At 44.2% G+C, this 15,537-nt stretch overlaps 1 protein-coding gene across 7 annotated transcripts in view; it reads right to left on the bottom strand.

Moving 5' to 3' along the window:
- The window catches only part of CUX1 (cut like homeobox 1), a 272,558-nt gene that overhangs the window by 26,320 nt on the left and 230,701 nt on the right, over positions 1–15,537 (bottom strand). For 6 of the 7 annotated variants that reach the window (XM_059487084.1, XM_059487086.1, XM_059487089.1 and 3 more), the window contains 2 exons: positions 11,867–12,131; positions 6,355–7,486 (listed from right to left, as the gene is read on the bottom strand). The exons of the other annotated variant lie outside the window; for it this stretch is intronic. In XM_059487084.1, coding sequence (XP_059343067.1) covers positions 6,778–7,486; positions 11,867–12,131 — 974 coding nt within the window. In that variant the 3' untranslated portion in view covers positions 6,355–6,777. Of the gene's footprint in view, positions 1–6,354; positions 7,487–11,866; positions 12,132–15,537 lie in introns of those variants that run through there. 7 annotated transcript variants of the gene reach the window in all.

The raw sequence follows: 15,537 nt of genomic DNA, 5'->3' as shown, positions 1-15,537 counted from the left end.
GAACTGTGCAAAAATCAGATGTGGCACCACAACAGCAGGAAATTCTTCCATTTCCAAAGAACTTTGGATGAAGACTGTACCATGTATTACAAATATCTCTGGAATTCAAACAGAAGGCCAAAGGCATCACAGGGGTATGCACTTTGCTGCACTGTTTTGTTATGGTAAAGGATTCAGCTGCTCTCTCTGCACTCAGCTGGTTCAAAGTCCAAAGGAACTGAACTGATGTGATCAAACCAACAGATTTAATAATAGGAAATCTACAGAACTGTGGCTAAAATCTCCCAACACCACTGTGAGTAAAGCAAGCTTGAAACTGGCAGAACTGACCTTTATAGAAGAGCTGGACAAGGACAAAATACAATAATCTTAGTTTTTTAAAAGGAGGCTTTTCCTTTTAATGCACTTAGTGCCAGAAGATGTTTGTGAATAGCAATGAAAACAAAGTTCAGGAATCCCATTAGGGTTTTTTCCATTCACAACAGTTGTAGAAACACAGATATCACAGAGAAACAAAGATTTTGGGATGGATATGGATGCCCAGGTTTGGGAAAAGCAGGTGCTGGATTGTACCAGAGGATGCTAGCCAGGGACTCACTAATAAAGTTCAATGAATGACTTTCTTCAACTGGAAAATGACCTTATAACTAATAACTGCTATTAAATATGCCACAGTACCACTTGGCTGGGGGGAAATCATCCCTGAGGACAGAGATGGCACCACTTACACACCTGTTTTTAAGGCTTTCTGAAAACTTAAGTGCACAGGCCTAACGCTAATCTTCTCCAAAAGGATAAATTTCACGTTCAGAGCATAAAACCATTTTATCCTTGCATATTAATAGGGAAGGGTATAGTCCATGACCTGGTCATGTAGGACAAATCCGTCCCTAGGCATGGTTTAAAGAGCTTTTCTTGCTATAAAGTCCATTATTAACTACACTTTATATATGGCATAGTCAATATATCCTATAAAAGAGATGGGGAGGAAAGAAGAAGTTGGTGAAATTATATTTCTACATTTCAGAGCTCAAATATATGTGAAGGAGACAGGGACTGCTACACCCCTTTTGAACTACAAAGGTTACATCAGAAAAGAAATTCAGATCTTGTACTTCTCATGCCAGTGATTCTCCTTGCAATTTAAAACCAGACTTTAAACTGCTGGGGTTGTGGTAGGGGGAGGTCTTTCCTTTGCACAGAATTTTTAAATTCTCAGAAAAGTTGATTGTATATGCAACACAAAGACAATGATGTTCACAGAGCAGAAAGGGGAAGGCAGAACAACACAGGAATCAACCCAGTCCAATGTTTTATGTGAGTTAAATTCAGGGATAAGAGGCTCCAACCAGCTGGTCACACCAGGGCCAGAACTGCCACACACTCACAGGAAAGCCTTGAATTGGTGTTAGGGAATGTTCAATCCAGTCCCCACCTAAGAACCAACTTTCCTTCTCTTGTTCCTGAGTCTCCAAGAGGAGCTCAGCCACACTCAAGGCTGAAGACAGAGAACATCCACGGGGTGAAGAGGAAATCAGAGAATTTCAGGAACTCCTTTGTAGGAAGAGACAAATGGAGCAAAAATAGTGCCCTCCATGTGCAGGTAAAAATGTCAACACTCCACTTTCAGTCTGCAACAAACTGCCAAGCTACTGATCTCTCTCAGCCCTGCTGAAGGCACAGATTACTGTGGCATTTCAACTGGAATAAAACATTTTGGATGCAAGTGCAAAGTGTCCAAACCCAATTACTTTTTTTTTGTGTATTCTCATAATTTCAAAATGTGATTTTTTTTCCCCTTCTTTCTAACCTGCCTTGTTTTTGCCAGGAGCATTCTTATTCATAAAAGCTTTAAGAATACTGGAAATTATTAATTTTAAAATGGAAGATTACAGACTTCTGACAGCAGCTGTGCTTGTAGGGACTGCAACCACTGTTAGCATTTTCCATGATTTCATCACATTAATTTGTCACATTTCCCTCAATTCTATTTTATGTCAATTTATCAGCCTTTGCAATTTGAATTACCACCAGCATGATGCACTTCTCTAACTTACTATTTTTGCTGTTAAAGGATTGAAAAATAGGGACTTTTAAGTAATTGGATTGGAAAATATTGCATAGAATTCTGTGGTGTTCATGGTCCCCCTGCTCTACACCAATCCCATATCAACAAGTTACATAAAAATAATGCAGAGATCTTTTAGCTAATGAGAAAGGCACATACTTTTTTTTTTCTCTTTAACTGTAATATAGATCTTTCTTATTACAGCAAGAAGTTTATTAGTAAAGGACTCACCAATTCATGATATGGGCAGAGTGCACTGATATGGATTCCTTTAAAGGGTGGCTCTATTCATAGGCATTTCACTGATGAATAAATAAAATGGTCAAATTTTATGGCATCAAAAGCAACTGTAATTAAATGCATTTCTGCCAATAAACATCTACAATGCTCTTGTCTGAAATCTGTATCCTGAAAAATGGAAGTGTATTGACAATTCCACTGCATGACCCTTCTGCCAGGGGATATTCTTTCCTGGCTTTTAGCAAACAAAGCACTGCACTCTTTTTCCTTCTCTAATCATCCAGAGAGAAAAATCAACAATTTAACTGCAATATAAATGTTATTTCTATTAAAACAGCCCTGGCCCTTCATGCACAGCATTGGTAAGAGCAGGGAACTGGAAACAGAGAGAGAAAATAAAATGCTTTTAAAGAACCTCAGGAAAAACAGAATCTGGCATGATGGATTTCCTGAACACTGCTTTTATCCATCAGGAAAAGAAACGTCAGCAACGAGGGCTCTGCTGCCCTGGGAGATGAGCCCCATGTCATCCCTTCACACATTCCCTTCCCCTGGAATCAGCACCCAAGGGATGACAGCCACTGTGCTGCTCTTTGGCATTTCTTCTCCTTCAACTTTTTATCCTTTGAATTACATTAAAAAAAAAAAAACGTTATTCCAAAGCACATTTTCCTCCTAAGGGTGAGTTCCAAATTGATCCCAACTATCTCTCACACCTTGCAGTGTAAGTTCAGCCTCTAAACTGGGGGGCCTTGGCCAGAAACACCAGCAAGTAACTCATGTCCAACCCGAGAAACATCAGCAGTAGTTCAACTAACCCATCCTACTTTCCACTGGAACAGAAAAGCAGCTGTGACCTTGGCTAAACACTGGGACAAAGCCCAGGAGCATCTCTGAGCTCCAGGTCTGAGGGTGCTTCTTGGCCCAGGGGGTCACCAAGGAGCCCAAAGGGACCCTGGGCAGGAGATCACCCCAACAGCATCTCAGCAGGCTAATCCACATTCAACACAGATCATTAAATATGAAACAGCAAAAGGAGCTAAGCCATTAATAAAGTGCCAAAAATATAGGAAATACTGACAGCATTTTATTTGATTAATTTTATAATAGATCCCAATGATAACGCTTGGCAGGATGGAGTGACTTCTGACTTCTGAAAGCTGTCTTTAACCAGCAAAATTACATGACTCAAATGGAATAACTGAGCTCAGAATTAACAGTTAGTGTTATGAAAGAAATATTTCCTCTAGGGCAAGCTACAGATATGCTTTTTAAAAATCATTACAGCATTAAAAACTGGGCAGATACTAAAGAATCCTAAAGAACTAGTGGAAACCTGAAAAGCAAACCAAAAATAAACAGGAAAAAGGACAAAAAAAAAAAAAAAAAAGAAGATATGTTTCAAGGCACTTACGTATTGCTTATTAAGAAGAGAGATTGACCTTAAGTGCTGCATTTGTGTGCGACCTGTGAATACAGTTCTGCTGTCATACAATGCAGCCAGAGCTCTCAGTAAGCATCATGGAATGCAATCAGATAGACACAGGCACAAGAACAGTTTGGGGAATATTAACTTAAAAAACAAAATAAAATCATCAAACAGAAAAAAAAACCCCTCACTATGGAGAAAGCTGAGAGTAACCACTTGACTGCATCCAGCACCTGGGTCTCAAATCAGCAGACAAGGACAGTAGGAACAGACTGGCAAGTGTATTGCCTAGAATTAATTAAAAAACCCAACCTGAACCAAACAACAACGAAGAAAAAAAAATAAAAACAATTAAAGAACCTAAGAAAATATCTGCGTCCTCTGGGCAGAAGTTTTGCTCTTGGCTGGAGACGCAGCTCGTTGTGACTTGTACTAAGGTATGTGAACTCCTACCAGGACGTGCTTCTCCACGGAGCTGTGCTTTGGAAGTCACACCAGGACACTGGACAGGTACAGAGAGGTCACCCTTGGCTTCACCCCGCTCCCAGCAGTGCTGCCACTCCCTGGTGTCTGTCACTGCCACTGTCCCTCAGCTCAGCACACAAAGGGGCAGCTGCTCCCTCTCCCTTCCTCAGCTTCAGTTTCGCACCACGAGTCCCCAGTTACCCAAGGAGGAATCCTGAAACAGCTAGCAGTGAAAATCAGAAATAAATCCCTGCCTTTCAGCCTCCTAGAGCCTTCTTTCCTTAGTCATGAGAAGGATGGATTTTAGTGTACTGATTCTTAAATTTGTGAAAACTTGCGCTAAGTGCTGCTGTCGCATGTTAAGAGACTGTAAATGAAATACATAAGTTCTAAAACATCATGCAAGAAATGTGGTTTCACATCTTACAGTCAAAAATCCTACTAATGAATTAATACAAGCACACTGAGGTGTAATATTGGGAACATACCTTTAAAGTCGGAACTCCTCTCCCCCATCCCTCCCTCCCCCAAAATCAGAAAAGTAATATTAATTAAACTTAAGAAGTAATGAATGCACCATTAAAGTGTCATCAAAAAGATGCTGACCTAAGACAAAAGTTCAATGATACACAATACGGTCAAAAAAGTCTTCAATCAATAATATACAGTATGACAACTACATCTTGTAAATTATACCCAATACTGCCGGCAGTCTATCCCTCTAAAGAATATTTGCCCCCTTTCATCCCTTCCTAACAATCAGATAATAAAATACAGCACCTATAAATAAGCAAAAAAAAATTATATATATATATATTTATATATATATATATATTCCGAAATCATCTATTGTTAGTTTTAAAGATATGGCAATAAAGGAGTCTAAATTAGCAAACTTGTAGAAGCCATAACTGATAAAACAGCTTATTGAAAAAAGGTGGCAGTAATGCACTCTATGTGTGCACAAGTACGTAAGAAAATACACAGACGTATAAAATTGCACGCACACACCCACGCACACACATCCTTCCACGCACCTCTATGCTCACGCATATACATATAGACAACAGGAGGAGTTAGAGACAAGTTAGAATTGGATTTGTACTTTGATCAGCCCTAACCTGTGCATAAAATAATGGGAAAAGGCTGTATTTCTGCAGGGCAGAACGGGCTGCACTGGGACTCGAGAGCACGAAGGTTTTGGTTTCGAGCTTGGGCTGCTTCCACCCCGGTGAGAGCCCGTCTGGTCTCTTTATGCCATGTACTCTTTATCCACACAAAAAAAGGAGCTTCCCACAACTAAAACATATTTAAAATCAGTGCTCGTGGTGGGAAGAGAGTCAGTAAATGGCCACCAACAGCAGGAAAAGGGCTGGATCTGCGGCAGCTCCAGTCCCTCTTAGTGGTGTGTGACAGCAATCGGACACGTGAATGCATTCCCAAGGATTCCAGGTAAGCTGAATGTTGGGGATACGGGCTGGGCCCCCAAGTAGCAGGCTGAAATGTTACTGGCCAACGTTTTTGGAGCGATCTGTCTTTGCTGAAAGGAAATCCTCTACACTACGAACCAAGTGAAATGATCAAGTACATGCTGCTTCTAAGTTGTCTCCTAAACCTCCCAGATATGAGGTCTGATCAGCGTGCTCTGTGGTTAGAGGTTAAAAAGCAGATTATAAAATACCTAGATTCAGATTTTTTTTTTTTTGTCCTGATTTGGCCTAAAATGGAGTGTATTAAACAAATTCTGGGCTGCAAAAGACCAGAATCAGTTAAAGCTATGAAACAATGTGCACTACGTGTCAATATTCTATTTCACTTACAAGAAAACACTAAGTCAGCTACCACAAATTAAGATATTTTCCTGATGTGACTTTTTTTTTGTTTTGTTAAAAAATATGTGGAGTAAATGTGTTTTTTTTTTAATTCAAAGTTTCAAACAACAAGATTCTTTTCTTTTCTTGAAAATACGTAGGAATCCAAACTAGTGTGTTTAGAGTCGGTTGACTGTGCAATCTCTTAGTGGCAACTGAACAGCTACAAAAAACTTTCTTTTTTTTTCTTTTTCTTGAAAAATCTCCCCTTTTTTCCTGGTTTAAGAAGATAATAGTGTATTATCGCTCTGTAGCCATTAGATGGCAGATAAAAAGCCCCCTTTTAATATGTGGGTTTGATTTTTTTTAAGGATTTTTTTTTTTAGTTTTTTTTTTTTTTTCCTGTTTTTCATTTTTTTAAAGCCCCACACCAAAGAGGAGGGCACAAGGCAAAGCTGTATGAGTTATTCCAGAAATTGTGGAAATCACTTAGGGCAATAATAAAAACACTTCAGGGTACAAAAAAGCTTGACTACACATTTCAGTTTTCTTCCTCGAAAACACAAACATAAATTGGGCTTAACGCTCCTTTTTTTTCTTTTTTTTTTTTTTTTTTTTGTGTTTTTTTCTTTTTGATTTCTATATGCACCTTGGCCTATGGCGTTTTTGCCCTGTGGCCCGCAGGGCGGTTAAGTGCGAACACAATAAAACCAGTAGAGGTCCAGTTTGACTTCCCAGCTCTCCCGAGTTGGGCCAGTTTAATCTCAAAACTCCCACTCGACGGCCTCTTCCCGACTGGCGGCCTTCTCCAAGCGGTGGATGATGTTGTTCAAGTTGGCCGCTTTCTTTTTCCTCAGGGAGCTGTCTCGCGTGTTCCTGGAGCTCGCCGCCTCCGAGAAGCCGAACAAGCTCTGCAGAGAGTTGGATTTCTGCGAGCCTGCGCCCGGCGTCGAGCTCGTACTTGGCACACTGGAGATTTTCTCTGAACTTTCTTTTGACTTGTAGGAGCTCTCCCCCGTAAGGACTGAGGTGGAGGCAGCTGAGGTAGAGGCATCCCCTTCCGTGGCAGAGTTTGGCAGTGTCTCCAGAGCGTCTCCCTGGCGCTGCTGTGGTGCCGGCGGGGAGCTCTGGCGCGGCGCCGCTCTGGGCCGGCCCTCGTCGTCGGTGTCCTCCAGGCTCTCGGGCTCCGCTCTCTCCGAGGGCCTGGCTCCTCGCAGTGCCTCTTCCCCCGCCTCGAAAGCCGCCTCGGCGGGCCCTCCCTGAGACTTGGCGGCCGCATTGCTGAACTCGTCCGCCTCCGGGCCGCTCGGCTTCCCCTCGGGAGGGCCCTCCGCGTCCACGCCGTCGCAGCTGTCCCCCTCGGAGCTGTGCGCCGCCCTGCTGCTCCTGGCCGAAGGGGAATCGCTCGACCCGGCCTGGCTCTGGCTCCCGGCTTGGATCTCCTCGATGAACAGCTCCCGACGGATGCGGGACCTGCGAGAGAGGGACACGGGGTGAGTTCAGAAGAGGCAGCGAGGCTGCTATGGCCCAAATCACCAACGGGACGGGACTGCTGGGAACGTGCCTTGCGCTGTTTGATTTTCCAGCATCAGCCTCATTACATGGTTATGACAATGGGAAGATGCCATCAGCTCACATCCCAGGCAGCAGAGAAAGAACTTAATGTTACAACTCACTTTACAAGTTTTTTGACCAATCACACAAAGCAAAAACATATTGACAGTAGTACCTTTGGTTAAAACAATGCTTGCTTATTTCAAATGCAATACCTTCAAACACAATGCACAGAGCTCCGTTATTAAGCCTAGAACTTCCTAATATCTCTCTAGGTAAACTTTTCTGCAGGTTAGGGAGTTATTCTAGACTATTCTATTCTCCGTCCTGCTGCATCCATGGGAGAAGTGATGAACACCATTTAATTCCTAATTTATAACCAAGAGGGAGCCCCAATGATCCATGGTAAGGGATGGGACCACAGGCCTGGGGAGAGTTTACCAGAACTTACTATTTTTCAGAGTGAAGGTTAAAAACTCTTGGTTTTAGCCACAGAGAACTGCCAAGGGGCTGCAAACCACAAGTGACACGCTGTCCCAGCACTGATGGCTGTAAGGATTTTCTATTTTCCCTTAACTGCGCTGTGGAAGACAGCACACAATGGAAAAAACATTCAGCTAAATGGAGAACACCACCTGAATACTGCTTTTGAAGCTATTGATCTTATTGACTTACTTGAAATGCAACAGAGTATTTCAGCAGTACTCGCTGACTCACACTTCTGAAGGATTTAGGGGTAATTTTCCCTAGGAGAATATTACCCACCTAACAGAAGCCCACAGGTGCTACCATTAATTTTCTATTACCATTAACTGCAGGCATCCTGCAACATTGATTATCAGGCTCTATTTATGCCTAAAATCTCCCTGCATGGACATTGATCCAGAACATGGTGCTTCTGTAACATTCCCCAAGTCAGGAGAGGAGGCTGTAAGAGCTCCGTGCCTGCATGGCATTTAAAATACCTCAGCTCCAGCAGGTTCTGAACCTCACTGGGAATCTGACCACAGCCCTGCAAACATCAAACCCATGTCTGTGGAAATCCCTGGAATTCACACCCAATATATTGCTGCTGGAATCTGGTCTGGCTCCTGATTAACATGGTAATTAAATTCTTATGGTAAAGATGACCTGGTGACAGCAGCTAGAGGATTGCAGAGAGCATTCCTCTGGGGAAGGTGTTGGCCTTGACAGCCACACACCCAGCTGGATTTCACCAGGGGAACAAAAAACATCAGAGATCTCCTGGGTGTTTGCTGCAGCTCCTCAGACAAGCCTTCACACAACATCAAAACCAGCACTGTGTAGAGTTCATTGAAAAATACACTCAGAATTTAGGGTCCAAGAGTGCTGGAGTACAATTCTAGAAAGTCTGGTTTCATTCCTGATGTGTCTATAGTATAATTTCTGTGGCATACTGAGTTTATGTGCCAGTTTCCACAGGTGAAGTGGGGTAGAAATTCCTCTCTCCTGCTTTTCTGTACCATTCTTGAGACATCAGAGCCTCTGATGTGTCCTGTATGTGCTTCACTAGTGCAAAGCAAGGGATATTCATTGTATATTCTTGGAGCTATGTGACTGGTATGAATGCAAAGCCATAGACTTGGAGAAGCTTGCAGACATGTCAAAATCCTTTATACCCATTTATATTCTGAAGTGAATTATTTCTTTGCCTGCTGAGGATATTTTTTTCCAGCGTTTCTTTTTGCTGTAGGAAATAAATGCTAATGCTGGCTTTCCATCTGGTGGATATAAAGGTAGATCCTGCTATAGCAACCACCTTTGGAAAGTGAGATTTGGGCTGAATCTGAAAGGAAAAGCATCACTACAGCAGGATTCCTAAGAGACAGCAAGACAAACTTGTCCAGATCTGTGCCCTCCCTTATCTAAAGCTACAGAAAAATGAGTATTAAAGCACAAGCAGATGGTGAGAGATGTGGAACTGGTTCTGTATAAAAAATAATTCAGTTTGGAAAAGAAATGGCTGAGGGAGAGTATGAAAGAGATAAATAAAGTTAAGTGTGGCCTAGAGAAGACTGAAATAAAGACCACCCATTTCTTATAACATATGATCAGCAGAACAGTCACACTCTGCTCCCCTCACAGAACATGGAACCTGTCCCTTTTCTGCAACACCCTCCACATGATTTCAGAGAAATTCATGCATGACAGCTAAGAAAATTATTATCAAGGGGAACAAAAACCAGGTTTGTGTTTTGATTTTTCAGTGCTCAGAGCACACAGAGCTCCAAACAGGCTTGAAACAGCTTCTGAAAGCCCTGGAGTGTCCCAGCAGCACATCTGGGAGAGGCCCAGATCCCTCAGAGCTCAGCCTTGTGCTGCCCCCTTTGCACAGGGCTGGGTTTGTGTCCAGCTGTCAGCACCTCCTCCCGGGAAGGTGGGGCTGGAGCAAGGCTGGATCTCTGCTAACCAGGGAGGTGACACTGCCACCAGGGGGAGGCGACACTGCCACCAGGGGGAGGTGACACTGCCACCAGGGGGAGGCGACACTGCCACCAGAGGGAGGCGACACTGCCACCAGAGGGAGGTGACACTGCCACCAGGGGGAGGCATCACTGCCACCAGAGGGAGGTGACACTGCCACCAGAGGGAGGCGACACTGCCACCAGGGGGAGGCGACACTGCCACCAGGGGGAGGTGACACTGCCACCAGCGCTCCAGCTCGTCTGCCCAAGTGAGAACAGCACATTTTGCTGTCAGGACGAAGGGAACATATTTTGATAGGCATCCCTCCAACTTGTGTATAATTGCCTGCAAGTGGGAATTGGAAGAGGGCTGCATTTGGAGAACTCTGAGCAATGAAAAGAGGCTGCATCTGTACTGAATTCAAGGCAGTGAAATCCAGTGGAAATATGATTACTTGATTTTTAAAAAATTTTTTATTGTTTACTATAAACATTATTTAACTATTGTGCATAATATTTCTGAGATAGCTCATTAAACTCTGCTGCTTTGGCTTCAGCAACTTCCCTGGTAAAAGCTGAGAAGGACTAAAGTGAAAAACTACCCTTTAAATGCTAGCAGTTTTTAAAAACAAACAAGTTTGGCAATCTGGACTAATTAGGAACATTACTGGCTCCAAGTGAAGGAGCAGAATAGTATTAAATCTGGTAGCTTAACTGTACCTGTTCAATATTCATTAGCACAAATTTCTTGGAGAAAAGTCTGCTGCATTAATTAGGACTTCCAATCCCAAGCACAGTTGATAATATGTTTATTCAAATCCCTGTAATTCTTATGTGCTATTCCAGCCTTGTCTCTTTTTATCACTGTCTCTAGGCCAAAACCTGCTTCAGGGGCTCAAATGTGGAGAAGGTTCCTCCTCAAATGAGAGAGGAACTGAACAGACCAATATTTTATTTCAGTGGGACTCAATGATTTAATCATACCAATGAAATAAATCATAGAATTTTGGAGTGGTTTGGGTTGGAAAGGACCTAAAAGCTCACCTTGTTCCACCCCCTGCCATGGCAGGACACCTTCCACTGTCCCAGGCTGCGCCAAGCCCTGTCCAGCCTGGCCCTGGGCACTGCCAGGGATCCAGGGGCAGCCACAGCTGCTCTGGGCACCCTGTGCCAGGGCCTGCTCACCCTCACAGGGAACAATTCCTTCCAATATCCCATCTATCCCTGTTCTCTGTCTGTTTAAAGCCATTCCCCTTGTATTGGCACTCCAGGCCCTTGTAAGAAGTCCCTCTCTGTGGCCACATCTGATTTCAGGGTTATTGGTTTTGTGTCCTTCAGGACTCCATGAAGCTTCCCAGAAACACAGCACAAACACTGTGCCTATTTTCAGAGCTGGGTGACTCAAGACCTAAAAGAAAATCCTTTTTTTTCCTTCCATGCAGAAAAATGACACAATAAAAGTAGGGCAATTCTGATGGCATCCAATAAAGGACATTTCCAAGTCCTCCCCACCCAGTGACCCAGGGACAACACCCACCACACACCCCACACGTGTCTGTGCGTGTGCACATGTGAGTCAGACAGAGCAGCCTGGCCTGCTGCAGTGCCTTTATAAATATTCATCAGTGGACATCTCTACATCCACGCCCACCCCAAAAGCCAGACTTTCTGTTTAAAAGCACCACTCACATCAATATGTGAGTACAGCTGCTCCTCAGGGATGACTTAAAATTAGTCTGGAGCATTAGCACTGTGTTAGTGAGAACCTCCCTGCTGTCAGAGCTGCTTGTTTTGCACAACCACCCCGCACAGTCTGCTGAGGCAGAGCAGCACCTGCCAAAGCCAAGCCCAGCCCTCCCTGAGGAGCACTCACCTGTAATTGTGGAACCAGTTGATCACGGTGCTGGTTTTCAAGTTGAGCTGCGTGGCGAGTTCCTCAATGGTTTTTGGTGATGGGTATGGCTTTTGCTGGTAGGCTCGTTTGAGAGCTTCTTTCTCCTCTGGTGCCAGCACCACCCTGGGCTTCTTGAGCTGGTGCTGGGGCTGGGGGCTGGCGCCCTGGCTGTAGTCGATGCCAGCGGACGAGGACTCGCAGGACTGGCTGTCGCTGACCGAGCTGTGCCGCCGCTTCATGTAGGCTGAAAGAGAGGCACAGGGGGCTAAATACAAATAGAATCAATGGATTCTTATCTATCAGGGTCTTTTTAACTTGGGTGGAAACTTGCTGCTGTGAGAGGGAAAGATGAGGGATAAACATGGAGACGGCAGGTGGGTGTCACAGACATATTTTATGAAAAATCCTTTTGTTAGGATCTTTTCTCCTGAGAAGCTGAGAGGCCTCAGGAACAAAATGTAAACAATAATTATCTGCTGCTGTGGAATGCAACAGGTGCATCTGTGATTGGTCTCATGTGGTTGTTTTTAATTAATGGCCAATCACAGTCCAGCTTAACTCCAAGATTAATTTAACACTTAACTCCGATTCCCCTCCTCTTTCTCTTTAAAAACATCCCAAGATTTTTACCCTGGTGGGTTTTTTTGCCTCTATGGGGAGAGGAGGGAATATGGGACCAGTCAGAAGCTGCAGAACATCCCATTCAGGTGTGTGGGGCAGGTGGGTCTGCAAAGCTTTCAGAGAAAGCAGCTGTCTTGGACTTTTTGGTCAGTCACAAGATTTTATTATCATTCTTTTCTACTCCTTGCTAGTCTTCTGATGAAATCCCTATTCTTTTAGTATAGTTTTAATATATAATTTTCTTTTAATATAATATATATAATAAAATAATAAATCAGCCTTTTGAACATGGAGTCAAGATTCCCATCTCTTCCCTTGTCCTGGGACCCCTGCGAACACTGTCACAGGTGGGGATGCAGGGATGGGAAGGATGAGGTGCCACCAGAGACCAAATGAGGGGAGGATGCAGGAGGCAGAAAGAGAAGAAAAGAGGGTAAGTCAGCTGGAAACCTGCCAGAGTTTCCTGCCTTTACAATGAACGTGGGACACGAATGACAGGGTTCAGTTCACACGACTCATTTCACATTCACTCCTCCAAGAGGAGCGAGCGCCCACGCAGGGCCCTGACTGGGACAGTTGTGCCTGGTTTTGACTGAAAGGGGTTTGGTGACTGAAACACTTCAGGTGCACCCGGAGGTGTCTCTGACATGAAGGCAAACACGGCTGTGGCAGTGGAGCTGCAGCATTCCCAGCCTTCCCCAGCCATCTCCAACACACGATGGCGCCTGCAGCCCGGAGATGCCAGGGATGGCTGAACGACCATCAGGCGTTTGCTGCCTTTCCTGACAGCTCTCTGCCGAGACAGTGACAGGTTATGAAAGAAAACCAGCCCCCAGCAGCCTCCTCCCCTACACAAAGCTCCTTCCAAAACACAGACACTTTTAAGAAAGCTCTGCCTGCACTGAGGGGCTCGGTGAGGCTGATGGCAGGAGCCTGTGATCCTGCCACTGACCTTCCTCCCTGACTGGGAATGAATTATCCTGGCAAATTCCACAAGGAAGGAGTCCCAGCAAAGGCTGTCACTGACTTGATTGATTTACACTGGGCCTGGAGAGGTGGGATTTACTGCACCTGGCAGTATCATGCACAAGCATTGCTAATGAGGGGGCTGAAAACAGCAAATATAGATGAATCTTGTCAATAAAATATTTAATGGCTGTTAAATACCTTCCAGATATTTAAGAGTTTACGTACTCAAGAGCTAAAATTTGATAACCTTCGGTATTAAGTTGCAGATTACACCAGCCTGACATCAATCCAGGAGGCATTAAATCTCCAGGAGCCAGGAGCTCTGGTTGGAGCCAGGGACACTGTGGGGCCAGTCACACTGGTCAGCAACCAAATTCTTCAAAAATTCAATTTTTCTCTCCCCACAGCTCTGCCTTCAGGCTGAGGCTGCACAGTGAATAAAAAATCAGTGCAATCACATAAACTGCAGTGTTCAAACCCCAGCCAGTGCCTCCTGGCAGGGCTCCCTCCAGGCCTGGCTGGCTTTTCTGGCTCCAGTGCTTCCAGCCCCTGCCCTCTCCATGGTGCCTCCAGTGGGACCTTTGGCACTGTGGCTTTGCTATCATGGCAGTGAATTCTGAACACACTCTGTAACCTTTGGGGGTATCTGCATGGCCCACATTTTGTTTTTCCTGAACATGACAGATTACCTGAGGATTGCCTACTGTGTAAGATTACTGATATGGAACACAACGTGAGCTGCTCGTGATCCATCACTCTGACGTGATACAGTCCTGCACACGTTTGAAATAACCATAAAAAACAAAGTGGTTTTTTTTTAAATAAATCTCCTTTAAAAATCCACCTATTTAAGCTGTTCCAACCAGATGTAAAACTGCATAAAATCTGCATTATTTCAAGACGACCCACTGGCCTTATTTTTGCAGTCTTCAAGGAACTGTTACAACCTTCAACCATGGAATTAATAATTCCAGCAAGATAATCTCATATTCCTATAAGGTGTTTAATCTCAAAACTCCTTCCTGAGTGGTATTTCCAACTTGCATTGACCTGCAAACTACAGCCAAAGCTCCCTTGTTTCCTTGCACAGCAGAACCAAGAGGCTGGAGGACAACATCCATCAGCTCAGCAATGGGCAGCCGCTTCAAGGAGGCCACAAGACAAACCAGAACCTGGCATGGGAGATGTGACAGGGGCTCAGACCACCTCTGACTGGAGTTTCTGGAATTTGGTCAGGTCACTGAGTCAGCAGGAGACACACAGGGATCAGGATGGGCTGGATCTCCCTTTGTCTGCTCCCCACAGGATGGGATTTCTGGCAGGGCAAAGCTCCTGTCTTAAGCAGCAAAGGACAATCTGGAGCTGTGAGAACTTGGGAAAAATGTCATTCCTTCCTCTGCACCTGTAACCTCATACTGGCATCCCACAAGGTGCACTGGCTGAGCTGGGATGCTCTCATGTGAATGGAACAAATGATATAAAAGCACATATTTCATTAAAATACAAATAAAGAGGAGGATTCCCACTGGTCTGTCAGAGCAATTGTATTCTGGAGGATAATCTACTATCAGGAAAAACTTCTATTGGGCCAAAGGCAGAACTAGCACTCAGACTTCTGGCTTTAATGCTGGTCACTGGAAACTTAGATGACATTTTTAAAAGCTTTTCCATTTTTATTTTTATTTTTAAACATATGTGCTGCGTGCAGACAATGTAAGGAGATCATTCAGCACATCTGCAGTGACAGCAAGGCTCAAACTGGAATCCAAGCTGCAAACTCACTTTATTTTTGGAGAAGTTTGGTTTTTGTCTGTGACCAGTCTCCATTTCTCAGGAGACATATAAAGAAAGGAAACCCAGCTGTAATTTGGGCAAAGGTCTGGGGCTGACTGAATTCCACCTTTTCCCCCCCCAGTCCATGTGTGCCCAGCTATGGATGCCACAGACACCATTGCACAGCTGCCCACTGAGATAAAACAGAGCCCCTTTTAATATAGTTTCTACCTTATGTGGTATTGAACAAGATTATTAAAAAGTGAAATAATGGGGAAATAAAGGGA

The sequence above is a fragment of the Ammospiza nelsoni genome, chromosome 21 (assembly GCF_027579445.1).
Source record: "Ammospiza nelsoni isolate bAmmNel1 chromosome 21, bAmmNel1.pri, whole genome shotgun sequence".
NCBI classification, from domain to species: Eukaryota; Metazoa; Chordata; class Aves; order Passeriformes; family Passerellidae; genus Ammospiza; species Ammospiza nelsoni.
Note: the sequence above shows the minus strand (reverse complement) of the source record. Positions and strands in the feature narration are given on the sequence as shown.